Source organism: Natrix helvetica (genome assembly GCF_964273705.1).
Source record: "Natrix helvetica genome assembly, chromosome: 1".
Taxonomy (NCBI): Eukaryota; Metazoa; Chordata; class Lepidosauria; order Squamata; family Natricidae; genus Natrix; species Natrix helvetica.
The window spans coordinates 116,902,684-116,916,362 of record NC_138548.1 but is presented as its reverse complement, the minus strand read 5'-3'; the positions used below and the strand labels follow the sequence as shown (position 1 = coordinate 116,916,362).

At 46.4% G+C, this 13,679-nt stretch overlaps 2 protein-coding genes across 3 annotated transcripts in view; both read right to left on the bottom strand.

Moving 5' to 3' along the window:
- The window catches only part of LOC309383865 (NACHT, LRR and PYD domains-containing protein 12-like), a 259,601-nt gene that overhangs the window by 154,692 nt on the left and 91,230 nt on the right, over nt 1–13,679 (bottom strand). The window lies entirely within an intron of this gene.
- The window catches only part of LOC309384094 (NACHT, LRR and PYD domains-containing protein 12-like), a gene marked incomplete at its 3' end in the record, with an annotated part of 49,414 nt that overhangs the window by 16,641 nt on the left and 19,094 nt on the right, over nt 1–13,679 (bottom strand). Inside the window, exon 5 of the mRNA XM_081937285.1 lies at nt 10,167–10,244. Coding sequence (XP_081793411.1) covers nt 10,167–10,244 — 78 coding nt within the window. The remainder of the gene's footprint in view (nt 1–10,166; nt 10,245–13,679) is intronic.

Here is a 13,679-nt window from a genome sequence, read left to right as displayed (position 1 = left end):
AGCAGAATTTGCCTGCCTGCCCTCCTTGCTCTCTCCTGTAACCTGTCACTAATCACATTCTCCTCCAGCCCCCCTTGGCCACCCTTCCCAGCACCATCATTGCCACTTGCCATCCAATTGGCGTGCACCTATTTGTACCCTGGAGCGAAACACCTGGGATAATTCGTGTTATAGCAAATGGGCCGAGCCAAAGAGCAAGGGTCGGAGGCCCAGAGTTTTGTAGGGTCGGAGGCCCTACAAGGCAGTGGGCAGGACAGTAAAAAGAACAGAGGTGGAAGGGAAATAGATGAAGGGAGTTGGAGAAGTCCCTTTTGCTTACCAAAGACGATCCTAGCATGGCTTGGACTGGGTGGGTACTCAGTGACCCATGATTTTTGGTTAACAACTACAACTGTGATAGATTCTACAACTGAAAGGAAGAAAGCCCTTAAAGGGGGAGTTAAGAAATATTCTCGCTTTGGATTCTATAGGTGGGGGAGAGAGAGATCAAACACTTCTTAGGCTATATCAGGCACTCCCAAGGGAATCTTAGCAATTTGGTGAGATTCTTGTGAACTGTTGAATCAACCATAAAGAAACCTTTTTATCTAATTTCCAGAGCCATTCTTGTTGCCTGTGCCTCACATTAATCTCCTCAGACCAGGGGTGGGTTTCAAAAGCTTTTACTACCAGTTTTGTGGGCGTGTGTTATAGTTGGTCACTGAGGAGACTGAGGCAGAAGTCGTTTAACGTGTTTATTAATTCAACAAGAACTGACAGGAACCGAAGAACCAAAGCCATCTGACAGCTATTTATACAGGCAGCTGTCAGACGGCGAACCAATAGAAACAAGGTATTTCTCCCGCCGGCTGGCCGGCGCGCCTGAGCCAATCAGAGGGCTTCTCCTCTCGCTCGCCCTCTGCTGGCCAGGCCCGCCGGTACACAACAGCGTGATTAGGTTGTGTTGGGGACATGTGACTGAGTGGGCGTGGACAACTTGATATCACTCAAGCACACTCAGTCACATGACACCCCCACTAGCCATGCCCACCGAAATGGTTGTGAAAATTTTGGGGACTCTGACAAATGAAAGCAGGGGGAGAGAGGGAAAAACTGCCAAAAATAGACTGCTAGAGATTTTAGGGTGTGGAAAAGCCATAGGTTTCCTAGAAGGAATTGAAGCATTGGACTTTGCAGCCCTGAGGCCATGCCTGTGTTTGTAAACCTGACGGGCGAGCAGGGGGTGAGAGAACAATGGAAAGGAAAGGGTGGGAAATAGGAAAAAATTCAGGCGGAGGCACTGGACTGTGCAAGCAGGATGGGAGGGAGGGAGGAAAGTTCACTCAATCCTGTCTCGAGACAAGGGGGGAAGAAAAACTGGCTGCAACCCCCCAAAACACCCCCAGGCAAGGCGGGGGCATTGGGAAATCACACAACCCAGATTGCATGTGCCCACTAGTGCCCTGCAGTCATGCGTGTCGCCCCCACCCCACCCTGGGTTCCTCCTACTGTGACAGGTTCAATATTGGAAGGGAATCAGGGATCCCTAAAATATCTGGACTAAGTAACAGCACTACGAAACAACGCAAGTGACTCCATGCATCTCTCTCTATAAAATTGCTCGTGTATGTCCATTATATTCACACATACAGATGGCACAAGCATGCATACAAACCCCCCATAAAAACCCCTAGGCATGCAAACCACAGTGAAAAAAAGATCAGCTTCGAGGATGGGGACGGAGAGGTCTTCAGCTGACACCCCCCCTGCTCTCTGCACCCCTCCCCCCCAGCAAGATTTGTTTCTCCGTAGTTTGCAGGCAGAGACCTGGGAGGTTTTCCAGCCCCTTTGACCCGGCCCGAGAAAGTGGCTGCTTTTGATTTCTGCCACCGCTTCTTGATAGAACCAAAAAGGGGGAACCTCCCAGCCCCGCCAGAAGACCCCAAGTATAGAAAGCTTTGGTGATGGACTGGAGCTAGGAGGGGGATTAGAGTCAGCTGTCGCACCGCTTTCTGCCAGCAAAGAAGCAGAGCAAGAGGCGTGGAAGCAGGCGGGTGGGGAGTGGGCCAGGCTTGGCCATGCCACCCTGGAGCCCGTAGCACTTTCCCTTCATCCTGGTGCCACTGCTTCATCTTGGCGAAGATCAGGTTGCCACACTTGTAGTGCAACACTGTTCACCTTCGTTTTGCAGTGGGAGAAGGAGGAAAGCAAATGGCGGTTCCGTGGTGATGCTCTGGGAGGGCATGCAGATGTCAACAGCCAGGGAGGGAGGGAGGGCAGCAAGAGCGGCGGCAGCCCCTTCCAAGCAGAACGCACAGAGGTGGCAGGCAAGGTGGGCAAGGCAGCCCCAGCGCACCTGTTGCTGGGGAGGCACAGTGATCGCTCAGCCAGGATCGCCTTGGCCTCTCTGCCACGTGCCATGTCCTGCTCTGGCTAGCCATGCAACTACAAGTGCGGTGACCTGGTCTTCGCCAAGATGAAGCAACAGTGCCCAGGATGAAAGGAAAGCACCATGGGCTTTGTGGTGGCATGGCTGGGCATGTTATACTGTGACAGAACTTTACCCCCTTTGGGAACTCCCCCTTACCCAGGGATGGCCTTTTTGCCTATCAAGACGCTTCCTTAATGACGGATCTTGGGATCCCGAGAGGTGGCATGCGAAGAAGAGATTTCTTAAGGGTTTCTTACAGGGGGGTTTAAATCAAATTTTAAGGAGGGGCAGGGGGGTTTGATTTGGATGGCTCAGACAGGCTTGGGGGGGAGTCTGCCAGGGCACAGGCCAGAGCAGTGGTGGGTTCCTGCTGGATCGCACCGGATCGCGCGCGCTCCCTTTCAGCGCTCCACCTGGCTCGCGCGCTCCCTTTCAGCGCTACACCTGAAAAGTCTTTTCAGGCGCTCCGCTCCGCTGAAGAAACATCTCCGTTCCCAGCCGAGCTGGTGGAGCGCAGGCAGGCGTCGTTGCTTCGCCAGGGCCGGGCAAAACTGTACTTCCGGTTTTAGCGCTGGAAGGGAGTGCGCGAGCCAGGTGTAGCGCTGAAAGGGAGCGCGCGAGCCAGGTGGAGCGCTGAAAGGGAGCGCGCGAGCCAGGTGGAGCGCTGAAAGGGAGCGCGCGCGATCCGGTGCGATCCGGCAGGAACCCACCACTGGGCCAGAGCTAACTAATGGGCGCGGGTTGGGACTGCTGGGAAAGGTTGGTATTCCGGGGGAGAGATTAAGCCATTCCATTGGGGGGTTCACCATCTCTACTGTTTGCGGGAGAGGCAGATATGGTGGGGCCGAGGGCCAAATTATGTTCGGGGAATGCTGGTTCACTGTTTAAGAGCGATTGTGCATTCCGACCCTCATCGCCCTTCTCGCACCCCCAGGTGCTCGGGATTACAGGACCCTGGTCTCCGGCTGGTGTCGCTTAACACCAGGTCAGTGGTACATAAGGCTCCCCTCATTTATGACCTCATACAAGAGGGTAGAGTGGACCTGGTGTTAAGAGACACCAACCAGAGACCAGGGTCCTGTAAGCGACAAAATCCTCCAATAACATTATACCTTTATAGCATCGTTTAAGTAAAAGTCACTTAATAAAGTTTCTAAGCCTTCCCCCCCTTTTTTTCCAACTCATTGATTAAAATTTATATCCAAATTACTTTAGTCAATACCATAGCTTGTATATATTGTTAAACAATGTCCATTAACATTTCCTTGTTGTTATTATAATTCGCTAAAAATCATTTACTATTTATGCCTCATCTCCTCTCATTAGGGCCCCCACCCCCCCAAAAAAAACCACCTTACACCTTTATAACAAGATCTAAATGAAAATTTGTTAATAAAATTTATAGGTCTTTTTCCCAAGTCACAATTTACAATTTATATCCAAATTTATTTTACTAAATTGTCAATACATGTATATATCATTATGCTGTATCCATTATCATTTCATTATTATTATTTATGGTTAATTAATTGTTAGTGAGTAAACATTTAATAACAATCTAAAACAATCTAGGAGTTACAATATTCCTACTTATTAATCACCAATAATTTAAAAAAACTAATTTTTTTATTACCAACTTTCATTGTCAACCTGTATCTTTCCAGTAACAAAACAGTCTTATCTCTCTTGGCAATTGTGGAGTCAGTCTTCTTTTTATCTCCTTTATAAGGTTTTTATAGGCTTCTCTCCGCACTTTGTTGCTTGAAGGGTCTCTCAGATAATCTCCTTGCCCACCAGTTGCTACTAAAATTAACTTGTCTTTATTTGTCAATCTTGCTTCTGAAAAAATTTCTCTTCTTATGTCTATCATCATTCGTATTTTTTTCTCTTCTGTGTCCTGGAATCTGGGGTAGAGCTCCAGTTCGTCGAATTCCCTTTTCCACATTCCCTTCTTTCCATTTTCACCCATATTTGCTCCATTAATAAATTCATCTATTGTCTTATCTTTATCTTCTATATCTTCATTCTCCCCTTTAATTTTGGGGGCTCCAACCCCATCATCTTTTGCTGTGAGGAAGACTAGTCTTTCCAGCTTCTTCTCAATTCTCTCATATCCTTCCAATAGATTTTGAATTCCAGCCAAGATATTTTGGAATTTTAAGGTTTCCTCATCTAAGTATTGACCCATGTTTCCCAAACAGAAGAGAGAAAGAAAAAGAAAAAAAAACTAATAATGACTGGCAGTCTAGTCTTCCAGGCATCTCTTACTTTTATTTTAAATTGACTTGAACACAAGTTCTTTTATGCTCTTCAAAGGAGAAGGGTTCTGTCCCCCCCTCTTTCTTTCTTTTTTCTTCCTTCCTTCCTTCCTTCCTTCCTTCCTTCCTCCCTCCCTCCCTCCCTCCCTCCCTCCCTCCCTCCCTCTTTCTTTCTTTCTTTCTTTCTTTCTTTCTTTCTTTCTTTCTTTCTTTCTTTCTTTCTTTCTTTCTTTTGAGACCAGCAAGGCTTTGTCTTCCTGATCACCTTCTCTACGGGATGGTTTAGGTCTCAATGGACCCCCCAGCGGCAAAGTGTCAATGGCGGTCTCAAGAGTATAGAAACCGCACGTTGTAACATCGTGATGTGGCTCCTCCTTATTGAAGATCTCTACTGTTGATACTGTGTTATCTAATATTGTAAGAGGTGGTAGTCAGAGGTGAGTTCCTACCAATTCAGACTGATTCGGCCAAAGAGGTAGTAAAAGGTTCAGCCAGACACACCCCCAAACCGGTTCTATCGGTGACACTGTAGGCGCCGCCATTTTATTTTTTGTTTCTGCGCATGCACAGAAGCAATTTTTTTACTTCTGAGCATGCACAAGTAGCACGCGCCCAAAGTTCGTCCCTGAGTGAACTGGCAGTAAATGAAGCCGGAACCCACTCCTGGTGGTAGTATACGAGGGCTTCTTCTAAAATCCACCACCATTTCTATGGTTTTGAGTGTACCATATTTTTCGGAGTATAAGACACACTTTTTTTCCTCAAAAAAAAGAGGCTCAAAATCTGGGTGCGTCATACATCGAATACAGCATTTTTTTGCCTCCCAAAGCCCCGCCCCCTCACCAAAATGGCCATGCATACCTTTATGGAGGCTTTCAGAGAAACATCTACCTATCTACCTATCTACTCTCTCTCTCTACCTAACTACTGTATTTCTCCCCCCCTCTCTATCCCTCTATCTACCTACCTACCTACCTACTCTGTCTCTCTCCCTACCTACCTACCTACTGTATTTCTCCCTCTCTCTCTCTATCCCTCAATCTACCTACCTACTCTGTCTCTGTCCCTACCTATCTACTGTATCTCTCTCTCCATTTCTCTCTATCCCTCTACTTACCTACCTAGCTACACTCTCTCCCCATCTACCTACTATATTTCTCTATCTATCTCTATTTCTCTATCCCTCTCCCTCTCCCTCCCTACTGTATTTCTCCCTCTCCCTCTCTCTCTATCCCTCTATCTACCTACCTACTCTCTTTCTCTCCCTACCTATCTACTGTATCTCTCTCTCTCTTTCTATTTCTACTTCTTCATCCCTCTACCTACCTACTTCCCTGCATCGAAGTGAGCCACAGTGGCCCCTGCAAGAGCCGCCACAGAGGATGCTCCCACAGGCCCCGGCCTGGCATCCTCCAAGCTCCCCGTGACGGGCAGCCTCTGGAACGACGGGCTGGATAGGGCCCCTCCAGACATGGGCAGGGGGATCCCAGCATGGGAGGGAGGCTGGGAGTGTCCCCCATGGATGTAGTGGGGTGGCAGGTGGGTGCTGCCATTGGTCAGGCCTTGGGGTTGCTGGGCCGGGCAAGGCTGGTTGGGGGAGACAGCACCAGGGCTGTTGGCCTTGTGGAAGTTGTTGAGCGTCTCCTTGGAGGAGCTGTGCTCGGGCTCCCCCAAGTCAATGGCTCGGGAGAGCGAGACATGCAGGATCTCAGAGGAGGAGAAGTCCTCGGTGTGCGACTCCTCCAGGTCGTTGTAGCTCTCCGTGTCTTCAGCGATGCTGTTGTTGGAGATGAGGCTGGCCGAGATCCATGCCGCGGTCACGCTGGTGATCTGGAAGCCGCTCTTCTTCTTCAACTGGGCACCCACCGAACCCCCGATGTCTCCTTCTCCCTGCGAGAGCAGTGCTAGTCTCTGTGGTGGAGGCGCCCCGGGAGAGCAGGAGGAGACCGAGACAGAGGCAGTGGCAGAAGCCGGGGGATGTGGTGTCAGCTGGGCCAGCAGGCCAGGCAGGAAGTCCTCCAAGCTAGCGCCGCTGCTGCTGCCGGCCCGCCAAGGTAGCATCGCAGGCTGCGCCATCTTCTTCCTCTCCCGTGCCTCCACCACTGAGTTAGGCTGCTGCTGCTGCTGCTGCTGCTGCTATTGTGGCTGCTGCTGCATTGGGGCCCGTGGGAGGAAGGCCTGATGCCACCACAGACGACGACACCTCCCTCAGGTGCCGACCTGGCCGAGCTGAGGAGGAGAGGAGGAGGCTGCCGCTGCCCCCGACCAGGCTTCCCTCAGCGGTGGTGGCCACAGGAGGTGGCCAGCGTCCCCTGAGAAGCAGGAGGAGGAGGAGGAGGAAGAAGCCACCCCTGGTGATGTGGATGCGAGGCAGCCCCCGCTGGCCACAGCCCCATCCAGACACACCGTTGCCACTGCAGTGGCCACCTCATGGGGCACCCAGGGCTGCCCCAGGGCCGCTGTGTCTCAGGCTGACACCGCCGCTGCCCCATCGGAGCCACCTTGGCGAGGCAGTAGCTGGCTTGCTGTGAGGGGGGTGAGAGTGTGTGCAGCTGGCTGGACTGAGGAGACACTACGCCTCCACCTCCTCTGGAGCTCCACTGGGCTGGGTGGGGGGAGACCGGCTAAAGAGTTGGGAGGAGGCAGCCGAGGGATGGGGCAGGTGCCGCCCAGCCACAGACAGCAAAGGCCTGGTGGGAGGGGAGGAGAGAGAGGGGAGGAGGAGGACGAAAGGCTTCGGCTCCCCTTGGTGGAAATGGCAAAGCTCATCAGAGGAGGGGTGGAAAGGTGCAGCCGCAGCCCAGCCACACATATAAAGGGACCGTTGGGATGAAGCTGGATCGAGGCCTAACTGTTCCGAAGATACTATACTCAAGAAATGAACACTATGGTAAATGACACAGCTGAATTCCACCACAATGTCACACAAAATAATTAAATCAAAATGAAAATAAATCAAAATCTATGAACATTCAATATAACAATGCAATTGGAAACATTGAAATGGAATTGTGAAATATTTAGTATAGCGTGTGTTGCTTTTACGTCCAGCAGATGGTGCTGGTTTTCAAAAAAGCATGTTTTTACCTGTCACAGGTGTGACATCTATATAATATGCATATATCAAAGCATGCACGGATTCGAATGCAATGTTGTGTCAAAATTTCAAAGCAATCGGTGAAGAACTTTCGGAGATTTGAGATTTTGAACAAACAAACATTACATTTTTATTTATATAGACTAGCTGTACCCGGCCACGCGTTGCTGTGGTCCAGTCTGGTTAAATGGAAAAGAAAGAAAAGAGGAAGCGCAAGTTTCTAATATGTTCAATTTCAAAATGCTTGTGGGTATACAATATTTTTTGTTGTTCCATTGTATGTGCAGATATAGAGATTGTCTGGTTTGCCGACTCTAGAACATGCACCATATAATTGTCCATGTGAGAAGCAATCCGTGTCTAGATCTAAACCGCACAATTCTAAAGATTGGCAATGAGCTTTATTGATGGTGTTTGCAAACGCCAATTGAATTGGGAATTGCAATCTCTTAAATTGAAATGACATATCCGTTGGGAATCATAGGAATGCGAGGAATGAGGACAATTTCACCTTTGAAAGGTCCTGTGAAGATTGTTGGTTCTACGACGTTGGTCGTTATTATTTTTTTACTGCAAGCCACGTGGCGTTGCAAAGCTTTGGCTGGTTGATATTTCGCAGCATGATAATTGGCACACCGATTTTCAATTGCAGTACGTGCGGTGGCATCCCTGGCAGATCGAGTGAATTCAAAAATTCTGTTGGATAATTAAATGCTTCATCTGCTTCCACAACAGTGTCGACAGACTTGTATGTGACTGCCTCACTTTCAATGTTAGACTGAATAATATTGTTAAGTTCATAGACGTTATTGTTTTTGGCTGCAAGAATAGCTCGTTCACTCAGCCAATCGTGATTCTTATAATTGGTTTGAATATGAGGAAATACTTTTTCAACCAATTCTTCTTTTGATGTCACTAAATTGCAGAAATTATGAGGCAATGAAATCTGTCCTGAGGTCAGATCAACTGGCACTTTTCCGTTCCCAATTTCCAGCAATTGATGTGAGAATATCTCAGCTGATTGATCGTTTTGCAGCTGGACACGCATATTTGTAGTTAATTTTAATGTCTTTACGTGTCGCCACAAAGCTGAGTATTTCAGGCAAGCATTTATTTCATCCGCTGGTGTCTATCGAGGAATTACAGGTAATGTTTGCCTGAAATCTCCTGCAAGCAATATTAATGCGTTCCCAAATGGTCTGATGTTTCCTCGCAAATCTTGCAATGATCGATCAAGAGCCTCAAGCGATTTTTTGTGCGCCATTGTGCATTCATCCCAAACAATAAGTGTGCATTTCTGCAATACTTTTTCCATGCTGGATGCTTTGGAAATGTTGCACGTGGGAGTTTCAATGAATTGCATGTTCCATGGCAATTTCACAGCGGAATGAGCAGTTCTTCCTCCTGGTAGCAATGTTGCAGCTATTCCCGATGATGCAAGAGCTAAGGCTATGTCATTTTGGGATCGAATAGCTGCCAGAATCAATGTAATTAGGAACGTTTTACCAGTTCCTCCTGGAGCATCTAAGAAGATTTCTCCAACCCCGTTATTGACAGTCTGCATTATTTGATCATAAATGTCATTTTGCTCAAGCGTTAGCTTAGGAATATTTGATTGCACATACGACAGAAGATCACCTGTGTTGTAATTTTGTTCACGACGCAATTCTACATCGAACGAAGCAGCAGCAGATCGATTCAGTGATGGCATTCCCAATTGAGAACTTTGTTTAGTATAGCGTGTGTTGCTTTTACGTCCAGCATATGGCGCTGGTTTTCAAAAAAGCATGTTTTTACAAAAAAGCATGTTTTTACCTGTCAAAGGTGTGACATCTATATAATATACATATATGAAAACATGTGCGTATTTGAATGCAACGTTGTGTCAAGATTTCAAAGCAATCGGTGAAGAACTTTCGGAGATTTGAGATTTTCAACAAACAAACATTACATTCTTATTTATATAGATTATGATTTATCAATTGTCGTTGCATCTTATGATTTATGATCTATCACCATTTTGTTGTTTGTATGGACACCGAGAGCTTATCCACCAGAGATAAATTCCTTGTGTGTCCAATCACATTTGGCCAATAAAGAATTCTATTCTATCTTGTTCTGTTCTAGTCTATTTCTTGCCTCTCATTAAGAAATCCCAGTGAAAGTACTGCACCCTTCCTTGAGTTTTCCAAACTGTGTTTCCTTCTTTCTCAGTGTCAATTATAACTCAGTTCCATGGTAGGCTTCGGGAACTCCTAGTAAAGCATCTTCTATTGTTCATCATGAGAAATTGATGAGAGACTGCTGTCACAATATATTTAGTTTAATACACAAACTTCTAATATTATGTGGTGGTTTCATTATCAATACCATCTAAAATAAAATGCTAGCACTTTCTTACCGCAGGACTTCTAAGTTTCTCAGGTTCGTCAGTGCTTTAAAGAAATCTTCCACGTATCTTTCATGAAAACGCCAACCCCTAAAAAGGAAATATAGACTTTTACTTCAGTGTTTCCGGTTACTCTACTTTGCAAATATATTCCAATCCACTTGTAAAGTAATCACAAATAAATTCATTCATATTGCAGCATGAGAAATTAGTAGTAGAAAAAGACCATTTTGTAAATGAAATAGTTACAGGTACTCTTTGACCAACAACAGTGGGAATCTGCCCATTACAGTCAGAAGTCATGACAGCTGTGCAGTTCCCATGTGATTGTCTTACCTATAACCCCCTACCCATGCTCTCCCCAAAGTGCTCATTAAATAAAGCACAGGGTGCACCATGTGCTTGCTGGGAGGCCCTGGGAGGCTTAGTGCAGGTTCTGCCATTGGCGTCGTAAAATCATTCCTGAGGCAACCCCATGCTCTGATTCCCTCTCCTCAGGCTCCTCATAGACTTAGACCTGCTTCTCAACCTACCAGATCCCATAACACTCCACCCCATCTGTCATCAATTGCTCACTTATATTGGTAGATCACATTGAGGAAATCTCCACAGTGCTCTGTACTATCAGCATTCCAACTAACTCCTCATAACAATTCAGAACTCCGAGACAAAGTCCATCAAAGTAAGAATTTATTGAAGAAGTCATATTGGCTTATCTGGAGAAAACCCGAATCTGAAATATTATGTTTCCCCCCACCCATACTAAAACTCACATCCTGAGCTGTTCAGTGACATTCACATCACATGGCCCAATCAACCCCCTGTCTCAACTGCCGTCAAACTTTGGTCTCTCCCCTCCAGGTGCCAGCAGTCTGACCTTGATCCAGGCCTTGATCTCATGAAAGAATATTGTTATGATTTACTCCCTTCGCTACTCTCCCGTTCCCACTGTGGCAGCCCTGTAAGATGTATACAGGGCTGACATGTAGAGCACATTGGAGAAGAAGAGCAAACTGTTCTGTCCCAAGACTGTGTGCTTCACTTCCAGAAGCAGATACCATTTTCAGACTGACTTCAATGAATTTTGGCCACTGCAAAATCGTGCTCACTTCTGAAAGTGGGCCATGGAGTTTAGGGATGGACCAGCTTGCTCTTCTTCTCCAATGTGATCTATGGGGCACTGTAAAGACTGTGGAGATCTCTGGAGAGATGGCTCTAGAGAAGAGCAAGCTGCTCCATTGCTAACCAACATGGCCTGCTTTCAGAATTGAGCACCATTCTGCACTGGCCACTATTCAATTGGCCACTCTGAAAATGGTGGCCACAGCTGGGATCAAGCCACATGGCTAGTGAACAGCATGACTTTCCCTCCTTCCCTAATCCAAGTTCTGGAGCTTTGGAGCTCTTCAAAACGTTATGGTTTCTATGGGTGATGAAAGGTGAGAAGAATGGTGTGGGATCCAGTGGGATGGGAAGCTATTTAAAAGAAGATACAATAGCACTGGACCCCTTCAGATCAAGCATTTATTTTAAAAAGCTTCTTCATTTTGTTAAGTTGCCTAGAACAATAATAAAGCAGTCTTTAAAAAATAAGTCTAATCATTTGGAAATTCTATAGGCATTTATAGTTATTGACTTACCTCCTTGCCGCAAACAGCTTGATTAGCATAAGAAAAAAAAATCTGCCTCTGCCTCCCAGCAATTTGCCTTGTGCAGCAAACAGCAAGTTTCACTTTCAGTTTCAGCAGGGGCCTCTCAATCAATGGCTGTTTCAGACTGCAGGGATTGCTATAGCCCAGTGATGGCTAACCTTTTTGCCATCATGTGCCAAAAGCGGAGGGAGTGCAGGAGGGGTCGGGCGCTGGCGTGCCCACATCCATAATTCTATGTGCAAGACCCCTTGCATGCATGCATGCGTAATCCCCACCCTCCCCTTGCTTTTGGCGTAGGTTGAAGCCATTTTTCACCCTCTCCAGGCTCCAGAGGTTTTCTAGGAGCCTTGGGATGGCAAAAATGGCATCCCACCCCCGCAGAGGCCCTCCAGAGACTTCAGGAGGTTTCCCTGAAGTCTCTGGATGGTGAAAAATGGCTGAAAATGAAGGCCAGTACACGCATGCACACTGGAGCTGACAGAGCAATGCCTCGTGTGCCCTAACAAATGGCTCCACCTGCCACCTGTGGCATGCGTGACATAGGTTCACCATCCTGGCTATAGCCTATTGCCGCCCCCAAAAGCCCCATTTCCTTGTTTGCTGCAAGGAGGTAAATTGCTGGGAGGCAGAGGCCAAAGGGTGGGGGCCAGTGGGTGGGTGAGGCTACATTCAGTGTATAAGATGCACCCAAATTTTCACCCTCTGTTGGGGGGGGGAGGTGTGTTTTATACTCTGAAAAATATGGTAGTTGTAAGGGCGAATGACTGCGGGGATGTTGCAGCATTCATAACGTCAGAACTGAATTGTTAGTAACTTTTGGGGGTCCATCTTAACTTTAAACAACCTATCATAAGTCAAGAACGTATTGTATGTCTAGAGCATCTCTTGAAGGAATTAAGATTTGAAGTGGCATCCTAAACACAAAGAAAAGAAATAAGAACAGAGAATATTTCAGGATCTCTAAGTGCAACAACAACCTGTGTTAAGCACAGTCTGAGGAGAACATGAGCTCAGCCCTGTGGCTAAAGCAGAAGAGTCTGAAACCTGGAAAAAGAGCTCTTCAGCCAGCTTCATTTCCAACAGGTAACAAGCAGCTACAAAGTACAATGTGCAAATTATTCTTGTTTCCTTCTATTGGAGGGGGGGGAACCTACATTGAAGCCAATCTTCACAAGAATGAATTTTAAAAAAAACTGTGACACTATAAAGCTGTAAAAGAGGGGCCTTAAATGTTAATCCTGCAGTTTATTCAGTATAACAATTTTCGCAACAAGTCTAGAAAATGAGCCCTTTATCAATTCAATGCTGAAGCAGAGATATTCTCCCAGGAATTGTCTCCAAGTCACACCACTGGGAGGAATTCCTTTCCTTTCTCAATCTGTACCTCTTATTTGAAATGAAAAATAGGGTTTGAATTAAAATATCAGATAAAACTATATAGTCAATCGTTTTTTAAAAAATGACTAATTTTAAAATGACCTTGTTTTAAGGGAGGAGCTTAAGAAGTTTCCAATTATTACAGAAGCACCTTTTTATGTTATCTGCCATGTAAGAGGGAAAGTTTTATATGCAATGAAACTCTCAAATGGAACATTTGAGAGTGTTGAATTAGCTCTTTTTAATTAAAGGGAGAAAGACCCTGAGTTTTACTATGGCCCAGTGAACTTCCAATCTCTTTAAAGACTGTCAGGAGTGGGCTCTGCATAAAATAATCAAGTTTTTAATTTGTTTATTTAAAATTGCTACCGCCTCTAGCTCTCAATAGCAATTGCCTCTCTGATCTTGATATGAGATGAACACTTCCTGGTGATATCATTATCAGGCTCTTTAAGTTTGAGCAGGATTGATTGGTATTGGTCTCACAAAAGAACAA